General features: G+C 36.6%; 1 protein-coding gene across 2 annotated transcripts in view; it reads left to right on the forward strand.

Moving 5' to 3' along the window:
• The window catches only part of SPIDR (scaffold protein involved in DNA repair), a 423,741-nt gene that overhangs the window by 135,362 nt on the left and 274,732 nt on the right, over positions 1-13,647 (forward strand). For both annotated transcript variants that reach the window (XM_081265658.1, XM_081265659.1), the window contains one exon: positions 10,842-11,095. In XM_081265658.1, the coding sequence (XP_081121784.1) occupies positions 10,842-11,095 (254 nt within the window). The remainder of the gene's footprint in view (positions 1-10,841; positions 11,096-13,647) is intronic.

A 13,647-nucleotide genomic window follows, 5' to 3' on the forward strand; every position in this document is an offset into this window, starting at 1 on the left:
GTATTCTGCTACCTTTCCTATCCCCTACTATCCCCCCTCCCCTCCCCTCCCAACTTCTCTCTCTACCCCATCTACTGTAATTCATTTCTCTCCTTGTTTATTTTCCCATTCCCCTCACAACCTCTTATATGTAATTTTGTATAGCAGTGAGGGTCTCCCTTCATTTCCATGCAATTTCCCTTTTCTCTTCCTTTCCCTCCCATCTCATGTCTCTGTTTAATGTTAATCTTTTCTTCCTACTCTTCCTCCCTGCTCTGTTCATAGTTGCTCTCATGCTTGTTTTAAAAGAAACTTACTGGAACAATGGTCTCTATCCTAAGTCAAATAAACTAAGCCTTAAGGCAGCCCTCTAAACCTTCCCACCAGTAGCTTATAATCTTTTATAGTTTAGCTTCCACTTCCCATACTCTATTTTGAATTAAAACTGGAAAAAACAGAATCTTATTGGCTCAGTTTTGGACAGTAGTGTACATGAAGGGATGCAACCCTGACTCCTGAAAGTGATCTGAGAGTAGGCACACAGTTGCTGAGATTGGGAGGCCCTCTGGCCACCTGGAGGTTCAAGGCTGCCCCTGTGTGAATAAGTTGACTGGTTGTCTGAAAAGAGGAGTCAGAAGTAAGTTGTACTAGATGTCTTTCACAACCAACTAGAAACTAGGTCAATATTGAACACTTTATGGTTTTGGTAAATTGTGACTTGCACCAAAGACAGGTTGTCATGGAAACAGGACCAAGTGGTTGCCTTTAGTAATAGGTTTCACAGGAACTGCTTCTTGCTCATATTTTAGCCTTGTCAATTATGCTCTTTGTAATTAATATGAACCATCAATGTTAATTTATAGCTGATATTAATTATTAATTAATGTTAATTGAATTTATTGTTAGTGTTAACCCTAATTATCAATATTAAGTAATTTTAATGTTACTTCATTAATATATTCACCATTCCAAAGTTACTTGTATCAGTAAAAAAGAACCTCATGTAATAATGTTATTATATTTTAAATATTAGCAAATTATGACAAGAGCTATATATTCACTTTTTGCTTGGTGAACACTGCAGTTGTTTTTCTGTTATAAAAGATCCTTATTTATACTTCTATATTAGTGCTACAACTGGACTTTTTAAAAATGAAGAAAATAAGCCAGGAGCAGTGTGACATGACTGTAGTCCTGGCTGCTTGAGAGGCTAAGGCAGGAAGATCACAGATACAAGCCCAGTCTGGGCAATTTAGTAAGACCCTGTCTCAAAATAAAAAAGAAAAAGGGCTGGAGATGTAGCTCAGTGGTAAAGAGTACCTCTGAGTTTGATCCCTAGGTAGGTAGATAGATGAAAGATAATTCTTTATGAAAGTTTTAAGATTACTTGGTTCGCCTTACAAAGCTAGCAGGGACAAAGATGGAAAGTATAAGAGCTTTAATTTTTTTTTTTAAATCTTTGGTACTGGAAATTAATGATCTATACAAGGTGATTCATTTCTTATTAACAATTTTTGTAAAGAATAAAATTTCCAACCAAAATTTATCCAAGTGCTTTGGGTTGCTGTATAGCAGTAGGCAACCTATCAAGAATAATAATATAGGGACTGGGGTTGTGGCTAAGTGGTAGCGCACTTGCCTGGCATGCATGAGGCACTGGGTTCGTTCTTGGCACCACACACAAATAAATAAATAAAGAAAGAAAGAAGGCCCATCAACAACTTCAAAATATTAAAAAGAAGAAGAAGAAGAATATATTGGTGGAAAGAATTTTCCTAAAGTACTAGAAAAAATGTCAGTGTATATACTGCATTCTTCCTCTCTCATGGTTAAGTTTTAATAATAATTTTCTAGCAATATTCTCTATGTAGCACACAGATCCTGGTGATTAAAAAAAAATTAATTGACTCTCCTAAGAGACAAATGGGTAAAGGATATTCACTGAAGAAATACAAAGCAGTACACAAATGCAAAGATGTTTAACACTATTAATGATCAGGGACATGCATATATAAACAAAAGAGAAATACCATTTCATATCCATCAGATTGATAAAAATGTATACATTTAAAAATACTCAGTGATGCTAACTATGTGTCATAGATTTCAAACACTGCTGGTGGACTTATCTTTCAGTATAGTGCTATTAAATTCTTCTCTGAGGAAATTTATTTGGACTTCATGGTTTTCATGACTTGAACTTCAATATTGTCATGTCAATTGTGTGTTGCTGAGCAAATATGTCTTTGTATGTCATTTTTTTCTGTGAAAGGAAATAAAATGTGTATGTTTAAGCTTCCTAAAAGAATTATCAGATCTACAATTTTCACCTCATCTCCCATTTGTCCTTCAAAGCATATTTTACCAAGGTCCATAGATTTCTTATATCTGTATAACTCCCTTTTGTCAAATCAAAGCCACCTTTATCTCTCTCTACCTGAAGACAGCTTAGGTATTGATGATATTCCCAAGGTTCCAACCTGGCCTTTCTCTTCTTACTTCCATGGACAACCTTCTGCAACTTTTCTGCCTTCACATTTTGTTTTTATTCTTATCATTCCTAGAACTTTATCTCCATACCACACAATTCTTAAAACTTCTGACACGCAGAGCAGCTGCCTGTTGGTCAGTTTTGCTCCAGCCATTCCACAGGTATCACAACATTAACACATGAAAACCAAATTCAGTGTTAACAACTCACCCTCCACATGTATTTCCCAAATTTTCTTTCTAGGTGCATATCTCCCTTAATTACTGCCCAAACTGGATGCCTGGGGTCTTCCTAGACTTAACACTCATTCTCATTCCTAACAAGAGTGGTTGTATTGATTTCCTTCAAATCTGCCTCTCTCTGTTTCTACTACTATTCATAGCCTTTTTGTGTTTGGGTCTGATTATGGAAGAGCCTTTTAGCTTCCTGCATTCCCAACCTGCTGGCATGGTTCCTATTTGTATTATTGTCTGATAATCATTTTCCATGTTAGCATCTGCTAACATGATGATGTTGTTAGTCCTTTTAGACCTGCCATTGGCACCCCTCTGCTTCAGAGGAAAGCAGATACTGTTTTGGGTTTTCAAAGGCCATTCTGCAGCCTCATCTCTTAACAGTTCTTGCAGATTTTCCTGCATGTCTTCTGTTCTCCCTGTTCACACTGTTTTTTCTCCAGGGGATGTACTTCTTTCTTTCCCTGCCTTCTTAACTTCCACTTATTAACATTCCACTTCAGGTGGCAGATCCTGGGAAACAAAACTTTCTGATGCTTTACCTAATCTCTTTACTCCCCTTGTCTTTGTTCCCCACCCGACTTTGTTCCTCTTCTACATTATTGGAGTTCAATTCATACCTCTATTGCAATACTGCTACCACAGTGTTTTTATAACTGTTTGTGTGTGACCTCCCTCATCCCCATGGAGTGCTATGAATCCTCTTCACATTTGCATGTAAGTCCCCAGCATAGTCTGCCTGTGGTTGTTTTTTTGTTGACTTATTTTGGCAAAAGTATCTGGAGAAATATTTGATTGTCATGACTGGTGGGTATGGTGCTACTGTCACCTAGTGGGTGGGCCATCTAGCCAGGGATGTTATTCGGTACCCTAGAATGCACAGTATGGCCCCTGTTACCATGTCCAGCCACAGATGGCAATAGTGTTGAAGCTCATAGACTTCTAGAATGAAGTACAAAGTACTTTATTTTAAGAAAAAATTGAACAAAAAGATGAAATTACTTAAATATGGATTTCTCAAGTAATGTATAAAGTTTCTCAGTGGCAAGCAGCTTTATTTGCAGTCTAAACTTCTCTGGTTCTTTTGGTGGGTCATAGTTAATATTTATTGAGAAGCTGTCTTCTGGAGTAAACATTCCCTGGTGCTTAATTAATGGGTGAGCCAGTAGTTATAGTGATTTAGAAACAAACCCAAAGGGTGTAAAGGTAATGGAACTAAGCTCTTCATTTGCTTTAGAACTTCTTCCTTTTTAGAAATTATTAAAGTGTCTAATAGCAGGTAACCACGCAAGCAGTATTTTTGATGAGGTATACAGATGGACAATGTCTTTTTAAAAGACTCTTAAAAAGGGCTTACTTGCTTAACTGTGCAATCCCCAGAAAATGCAAAATGTGATAAGCCTTTATGTAAGTTAATTACGAAAACTCTAGAGCTGCCCCTAAAACCAGCATACATGTGTGCATATGTACCCACAAACATGTCCTCTTTGCCATTTTACCCAAGTGCCTCCTACATTGCCAGGGACACAGTTCATATTAATACATCAAAGTAGATGGGGCTCCTCACAAGGAAGATTATACTTGAATTATGAGTTGATAGGGTTCAGGAAACCCATTCAACTAAGTGCAATTCACTTTTAATATATGATTGCTATAGTACTAAAATAGGTGGGGCTGCCAGTACACTGGACAATTAGAATATGGAAGGATAAAAGTCAACAAATAATGACTTAATGTTACATCTCAAAGCCCTAGAAAAAGAATAAATGAACACCAAATGCAGGACAAGAAAGGAAATAATAAAAATCAGAGATGAAATCAACAAAATTGAAAAAAAAGGAAACAATTGACAAAACTGACTAAATAGCAGTTGGTTCTTTGAAAAAAGGATGATATACACAATTTAAACAGATCAATCCTTTTTCTGTGTCTATTGAGATGATCATATGGTTCTTACTTTGAGTCTATTGATGTGATGAATTACATTTATTGATTTCCATATGTTGGACCATCCTTGCATCCATGGAATGAACCCCACTTGATCGTGGTATACTATCTTTATGATATGTTTTTGCATTTGATTTGCCAAATTGTATTTTATTGAAGTTTTCTTTTTTTGATATGTCTTTGCCTGGTTTTGGAATCAGGGTGATATTGGCCTCATAGAATGAGTTTGGAAGTGCTCCCTCTTTATCTTTTTTTCTGAAATAAATTGAGTATTGGTATTAGTTCTTCTTTAAAGGTCTTGTAGAACTCAGCTGTGTATCCATCCAATCCTGGGCTTTTCTTGGTTGGTACAGACTTCTGATGCTCTCTTCTGTTTGATCACTTGAAATTGATCTGTTTAAATTGTGTATATCATCCTGATTCAATTTGGGCAAATCATATGACTCTAGAAATTTGTTGATGCCTTTGATATTTTCTATTGGAGTACATTTTTTCAAAATAATTTCTAATTATCTTATGTATTTCTGTAGTATCTGTTGTGATATTTCCTTTTTCATCAGGTATGTTAGCAATTTGAGTTTTTCTCTCCTTCTCTTCGTTACCATGGCTAAGGGTTTGTCAATTTTATTTATTTTTTCAAAGAACCAACTGTTATTTAGTCAGTTTTGTCAATTGTTTCCTTTTTTTTTTCAATTTTCTTGATTTTTATCTCTGATTTTAATTATTTCTTTTCTTCTCCTGCATTTGTTGTTGATTTGTTCTTTTTCTAGGGCTTTGAGATGCAATGTTAAGTCATTATTTGTTGACTTTTTCTTCTTTTAAGGAATGAACTCCATGCAATGAGCTTTCCTCTTAGAACTGCTTCCATAGTGTCCCAGAGATTTCGATACATTGTATCAGTGTTCTCATTCACCTCTAAGAATTTTTTAATCTCCTCCCTGATGTCTTTTGCAACCCATTGTTCATTCAGTAGCATATTATGTAGTCTCCAGGTGTGGGAGTAGTCTTCATTTTTTATTTTATTATTGATTTCTAATTTCATTCCATTATGATCTGATAGAATGCAAACTAGTATTTCTACTTTTTTATATTTGCTATTTATATTTGTGGCATAATATATGGTCTATGTTAGAGAAGAATCCATGTGTTGCTGAGAAAAAAAGTTTATTCACTTGTTGAAGGATGAAATATTCTGTAGATGTTAGTTAAGTCTAAGTTATTGATTGTATTATTGAGTTCTATAGTTTCTTTGTTTAGCTTTTGTTTGGAAGATCTATCCAGTGATGAAAGAGATGTGTTGAAGTCAATTAAGAATTGTTGTTTTTTTGTCTGTTTGACTCTTGAACTTGAGAAGAGTTTGATGAACATAGATGCTCCATTGTTTGGGGCATATATATTTATAATTATTAAGTCTTGTTGGTGTATGGTTCCCTTGAGCTGTATGTAGTATCCTTCTTTATCCCTTTTGATTAACTTTAGCTTGAAGTCTACTTTATTTGATATGAGGGTGGAAACCCCTGCTTCTACAATCCATGTGAGTGGTATGATTTTTTTTTCCCACCCTTTCACCATTGCTCTGTGGATATCTTTTCCTATGAGATGAATCTCTTGGAGGTAGTCTTGGACGCAGCATATTGTTGGGTCTTTTTTTTTTTTTTTTTTTTTTTTTTGTGCTTCAATATGCTTGTCTTTCAATATGCTGTCTTTTGATTGGTGAGGTTAGGCCATTAACATTTGGGGTTATTATTGAGACATGAGTTGTATTCCCAGACATTTTTGTTTATTTGGTGTTTAACTTAGTTTCTCTTCTGATTAGTGTTCCTTTAGTATAATACCTCCCCCTGCTGATTTTCATCATTATTTTTCTTATTGGAATATTTTGTTGAGGATATTCTATAGTGCAGGCTTTCTAGTTGTAAATTCTTTTAACTTTTGTTTATCACAGAAGGTTTTTATTTCATCATCAAATCTAAAGCTTAATTTTGCTGGATATAAGATTCTTGGTTAGCATCCATTTTCTTTCAGAGCTTGGTATATGTCGTTTCATGATCTCTCCTGGCTTTGAGGGTCTGCGTTGAAAATTTTTCTGATATATACATTGGTCTCCTTCTATTTGTGATCTGTTTCCTCTCTCTTAGGGCTTTTAAGATTCTATCCTTGGGGCTGGAGTTGTGGCTCAGTGGTAGAGCGCTTGCCTAGCATGTGCGAGGCCCTGGGTTTGATCCTCAGCACCACATAAAAATAAATAAAAATAAAGGTATTGTTTTTTTTTTTTAAGATTTTATCCTTATTCTATATGCTAGGTATTTTCATTGTAATGTGCCTTGGTGTAGATGTGTAATTTTATACATTTGCTGTCCCGTAAGCATCTTGTATTTGGTTTTCCAAGTTATTCTTCATGCTTGGGAAACTTTCTGATATTATCTCATTGAAGAGATTGTGCATTCCTTTGGTTTGAAACTCTGTGCCTTCCTCTATCCCAATAACTCTTCCATTTAGTCTTTTGATGCTATTCTATAATTCTTAGATATTCCGTTCATGGTTCCTTACCAACTTTACTGTGTGATCAATTTTATTTTCCATATTGTATACTTTGTCTTCATTATCTGATGTTCTTTCTTCCAAGTGATCTAATCTGTTGGCTGTGTTTTCTATTGAGTATTTTATTTGGTTTATTGTTTCCTTTATTTCAAGGATTTCTGAGTGGGTTTTTTTTTTCAGAATCTATCTCTTTCTTGAAGTAATCTTTTGCTATGTATATTTACTCTCTTATCTCTTTGTTAGAGTGATCAATTTTTGCCTGTATTTGCTCATTTAGGTCATTCTTTAATTCACAGGTCATTTTAATTATGAACCTTCTGAACTCCTTCTCTGACATTTCATCAACTTTGTTGTCCATGGGTTCTGTTATTGTAGTATCCTGGTTTGTTTGGGGCACTTTCCTTCCTTGTTTTTTCATGTTGTCTATGTGTCTTCCAATCTTGCAGTGCAGAATCTGAGATATTACACTTTCTACCCTTGTAGTATCCATGCAGATTGTCTGAACCTCACCTTGATGTTGGGCTTCCAGACCCTGCTGGTGTCCCTCAGTGTATACTTCTGCAACTAAAGTGGTGGTGGCAATAGCCGAGGTAACTTGAGATGATAGTGGAGGTGCCCCAAGATGGATGCAGCGTCTTACAGAGATGGGCCTGAAAGGGTGGGCCTTACAGTATTTGGGATGCCTGCTCTGTGATGCAGTTGCTTCTAGGCCCTGTCTGTTGTCAAAAGGTAGGGGCTACTGCATGGGGTAGGCTATGGTGATGTCTGTAGTGTCTCAAGATTGAAGTGGTTTAGGCTTGGGCTCCCAGATTGGGAGCAGGGGTGTGGTGGACTCGAACCTACCCTGGCCTGGGTCCCACATATGTCCCTGTAGGTGGACTTGGGCCTGGCCTGGGCTCTGGCAGGGGTCTGTTGGTTGGAAGAGGCGGTCCTGTGCCAGAGCCTGAGCTCTGGCAGAGATGTCTGCCAGTGGTGGGATGGACGCGGGCCTACTCAGAACCTGGGTCCCCACACAGGTTGGTGTGGGTGGATCTGCGGCAGTCCTGAGCTCAGGCAGGGGTCTGCTGGTCAGAATGGAAGGTCAGAAATTTGAGTAGGAGAAGGAAGAAACATTTTAGAGAATGGAGACAGTGATTCATTTTTAAAGAGTATTTATTTAGCCAATTGTGGCAGCCTACAACTGTTACCCCAGCTACTCAGCAGGCCAAAGGATCACAGGTTCAAGGACAGACTGGGCAACTTAGTGAAAATCTATCTCAAAGTAAAATAAAAAGGTCTGGAGATGTAGCTTAGAGATAGAATGGTAATGGACTCAATCCCCAATACAGGGGGGAAAAAAAGAAAAAAAAGTTTCTGTTGATACTAGCAATTTCTCACTAGTCTCTGAAAACTATTTGGATTATGCTAGAAAAGTCAGGTTCTCATCTTTACCCTTACAGACTGCTTTGTGAAATCAAATGGTAAAAAATTAAAGATGCACTATTTTTTTTGTATTTGATTTATAATAAAAGTTATTTAGATTCACATTAAATTTTAAAATCCAAATTTTTTGTTTTTTATTTTTAAAAATTCTTTTTAGATGTACATGACAGTAAAATGTATTTTGACATATTATACATACAGAGTATAACTTATTCTAATTAGGATCTCATTCTTGTTATCATACATGATGTGGAATTTCACGGATTGTGTATTTTATATGAACTTGGGAAAGTTATAGCTGATCCATTCTGCTGTCTTACTGTCTTTCCTATTTCCATCCTCCCTCCCTTTCCTTCATTCCCCTTTGTCTAATCCAATGAACTTCTCTTCTCTCCACCACCCCCACTTATTGTATATTAGTTTCCACATGTTAGAGAGAACATTTGATCTTTGTTTTTTTCTGGACTGGCTTATTTCACTTAGCACAGTCGTCTCCAGTACCAACCATTTACTGGCAGATGTCCTAATTTCATTCTTCTTGGTGGCTGATTTATTATTCCATTGTGTGTATATACCACATTTTCCTTATCCATCGCTCTGTTGAAGGGCATCTATGTTGGTTCCATAGCTTAGCTATTGTGAATTGAGCTGCTATAATATTGATGTGGCTGCATCACTGAATGTGCTGTTTCTAAGTCCCTCTCAGTATGAACCAAGGAAGGGTATAACTGGGTCAGATGGTGGTTCCATTCTAGGTTTTCTGAGGAGTGTCCATTACTGCTTTCCAGAGTGGTTGCACTAATTTGAAGTTGTGCAAGTGAATATTTTCCCTCACATCCTCACCAACACTTATTGTTATTTGTTATACACACACACACACACACACACACACACACACACACACTTGCTGATGGACATTTATTTATTTACTTATCTGTTACTTGTATATGGTGCTGAGAATTGAACCTAGTGCCCCATACATGCTAGAGAAGCATTCAACCATTTAGCCACAACCCCAGTTCTGTTTCTTATATTCTTGACCATTGCCATTCTGATTAGAATGAGATGGAATCTCTGTGTAGTATTAATTTGCATTTCTCTAATTGCTAGAGATGCTGGACATTTTTTTCATATATTTGTTGACCATATTTATTTCTTCTTCTGTGAAGTGCCTGTTCAGGTCCTTTGCCCATTTATTGATTGGGCTATTTGTTTTTGTTTGTTTGTTTGTTTGTTGGTGTTATGGTTTTAAGTTCTGTGTATATCCTGGAAATTAATGTTCTGTCTGAGGTACAGGTGGCAAAGATTTTCTCCTATTCTATAGGCTCTCTTTTCACATTCTTGATTGTTTCCTTTGCTATGAAGAAGCTTTTTAGTTTGATGCCATCCCATTTATTGAATTCTGATTTTGCTGCTTGTTCTACTTTAGGAGTCTTGGTGAGGAAATCAATTTTTAAGCCAACCTGAGAGTTGGGCCTTTCTTTCATCAGGCACAGGGTCTCTGGTCTAATGAGTAGAATCCTTGATCCACTTTGAGTTTTGTGCAGTGTGAGAGAAAGGGATTCAATTTCATTCCACTATATATGGATTTCCAGTTTTTCCAGCACCATTTGTTGAAGATGCTATCTTTTCTCCAATATGTTTATGGTGACTTTGCCTAATATGAGGTAACTGTATTTATGTATGTTTGTCTCTGTGTCTTCTATTTCAATCCTTTGGTCTTCTAGCCTATTTTGATGCCAATCCCATCCTGTTTTTGTTACTCTAGTTCTATACTATAATTTGAGGTCTAGTATTGTGATGCTTCCTACATCACCTTTCTCCCTAAGGATTGCTTTGGCTGTTCTGGGCCTCAAGAATTTTTTTTCTTTTTTTTAATTAAGTGTTCACATTACAATGACTAGAGTCAACCTCTCATGTAGTTCTATTTGTTCAGTTTCAGAGACTGCCTATATGGGTTAAACATGTTTGCTAAAAGAAGATAGAAATATATTTATACTGATTTTGGTGGCCTCTATAAGATAATGTGTGTTTTACAATTGACATAACCTAATCCTATTTTATATTGGTTACTGTTGGATTTTGTGTCAAAACAGTCTAAGCTACAGATACTATATTTTAAATCTGTTTTAAGGAACTTAATCATAAAGGAATAGAATTATAGGCTTGACTAAAGAATGTGGGCTTGACTAAAGAATACTTAATTACATTTCTCTTAATTTTCCCAGCCAGTTTCTGCAGAAATTTTGGAGTATTCATCAGATAGCAACAAAGAAGATGACTCAGAAAATGTCCTATTCATTGATTCAGAATCCCCTCACAAATACCACATGGAATATGGTTCTGATGCAAGACAGGTTATGGACAGCATGTTCAACACAAGAGTGAAATCAACAGAGAGTGTCTTGTGTATACCCCAGAAGCATATAGCTAAGTTTCCCAGGACTCCAGAAAACTCATCAAAGAAGAAGAAACTTTTAAGGTTAAACTATATCTTTTTAAGTACTTTATTCCCAGCTTTTCTCTTTCTTAAAACCCTGTAAATCTCAAATGTTAATTTTTAAAAATTTGTTTCCTTGGGAAGTAAATTTGGCAGAATAGAATTATAATACTGATAAGAAGTTATTGAAGTCCTAAATTCTGGAACTGATTTATGAAATTGTTCATTCAAGTTGAGTATTCATGGATTTCATTACAACTAGCTTACTTGATTGCTTTCCTGAATGGAGAATTGTTGTTGGGCTTATCAAACTTTCTTGTGGATCAGTGCTTCAGGTACTGTTTTAAACACTAAAGGCAAGTATTCTATTCTTAAGTAACTTATCTAAAGAGAAAAAAAGTACATATAGACTGTATCAGATTACTTTTATGGGTATTATGAGAGTGATTAGCTAGCTCTACACTGAAAATGCAAAAAGTATGAGAGAGCCAAGACTCAGGGACAACAGTTGGTGTGTATATAGAGAGCCATAGTGGAAAAATATACCTATCACTAGCATAGTAGGTGCTAATTTGGGCAGGCCAGGTAGGTTGCATGGAACAGCCTATAGGGACCTGTCCCAACCCTGTGACTCTTTATTTGTCAAATAAGAATAAAACAATAGCAAATGACAAAAGCAAAAGTAGTAGACAGTTCTATGGAAAAGGAGTTTCTGTGGAATGTTAACATGGTCACGAAGAGCACAGTTGGATCCATGGATATTATCTCCACATCAAAAGAAGACAAGACCCCTAAAGCACAAGAAATAGAACCAAGAATCAATAAGTGGATGCTCTCAAATTAAAAAGCTTCTGCACAACAAAGGGAGCAAGAGTGTAGAGAGAGCCTACAGAATAGGAGAAAATCTTTGCCAGGTACTCCTCTGATAGGGGATTAATATCCCAAATATAAAAGGAACTCAAAAAAGTCAACACCAAAAAAGCAAATAATCCAATAAATGGGCAAAAGAACTAAACACACACTCCTCAAAAGAAGAAGTAAAAATGACCAACAAATATATGGAAAAAATGTTCAACATCCATTGTAGTCAGGGAAATGCAAATCAAAATCTACATTCAAATTTCATCTCACTCTTGTTAGAATGACAGTCATTAAGAATACAAGTAATAATAAATGGTGGCAAGGATGTAGGGGAAAAGGTACATACATACATTGCTGGTGGGACTGTGAATTAATGCAACCCCCTGAAAGGCAGTATGGAGATGCCTCAAAAAACTGGGAATAGAACCACCATATGACCACATTATCCCACCTCTTGGTATATATCCAAAAGATCTAAAATCAGCATACTATAGGGACACAGCCACATCAATGTTTATTCACAATTCACTGTAGCCAGATTATGGAAACAACCTGGGTGTCCTTCAACAGATGAATGGATACTGAAAATGTGGTATATATAAACAATGGAATACTACTCAGCCAGAAAGAAGGATGGAAATTATGACATTTGCTGGTAAATGGATGGAACTAGAGGACATCATATTAAGGGAAGTAAGCCAGATGCAAAAAAATCAAGGGTTGCATTTTTTTTTCCTCATATGCTGAAACTAGACCAAAATAAGCAGGGAGGAAGGGAGAGACATTATGAAAATTCAAGGGAGATAAATGGAGTAGAAGAATGGAGTTGGGGGAAGGGGGAGGGACAAGAATGAAGAGAAACTACAGAAGGAGTTTAACCAAATTATGCTGTGTGCATGTGTGAATGTACCACAGTGAACTCCATCTTTATTTATACCTATAGAGCATTAATTTATATAAAAAATACATAGATGGAGGGAAAGCTAATGGGGTAGACAGTGGAAGAGGGGAAAAGAAGGAGAGAGGAGGTACTAGTGATGCATAGAACAAATTATATTCTGTGCATACAAAATTATGCCAAAATGAACCCCATTGTTACGTATAGCTATAATGCACTAATAAAAACATAAAAAGGTCAAGTGGATATACACTATGAAGAAGATGCTTACTTAGGAGAGCCTGGGTTGAAGGAGTGTGCCACAAGGGGTGGGGATCATACCCTGATTCCTTTTTTTAAGTTCAGGGTTACCTCACTCTAGAGAGGTTAAAGAGAATAGGAGAGATAGTATTTGAGATGATGGGGAGGGTCAGTGAATACAGAAAGTGGAATAAGATCTCAATGAAGGAAAGAGCTAAGGATAAGGCAGAGTCCAGTGGGACAAGTGTAGCAAGCATAGTGAGAAAGTTCCTGCCTGTTCCCGACATTTTGTTTTCAAGATATAAGATACAAGGCTGTATACCTGTCCTAGAAAACCTGGCCCTGTTATAAGAACCAGTCCCAAGAAACCATGAAAGAGGCAAACATATCCAGATTGCACAGAGTGCCTTTTATTGAGGGCTTACTGACAGAAGTGTGACCATGGGTGACAGTAATTACCAGTGGACCTCTGCAATTTGAGTCAGAGGAAGGGGGCTTTTAACGTTCTCAGGACAAAAGTGACTTCATCCAAGTACAGATACTTGGTGTATCTCAGTTATATCAAAGATATCAGGCACATTCTTGGCACTGATGG

This window comes from Spermophilus citellus, assembly GCF_964194105.1.
Source record: "Spermophilus citellus genome assembly, chromosome: 14".
Classification (NCBI taxonomy): Eukaryota; Metazoa; Chordata; class Mammalia; order Rodentia; family Sciuridae; genus Spermophilus; species Spermophilus citellus.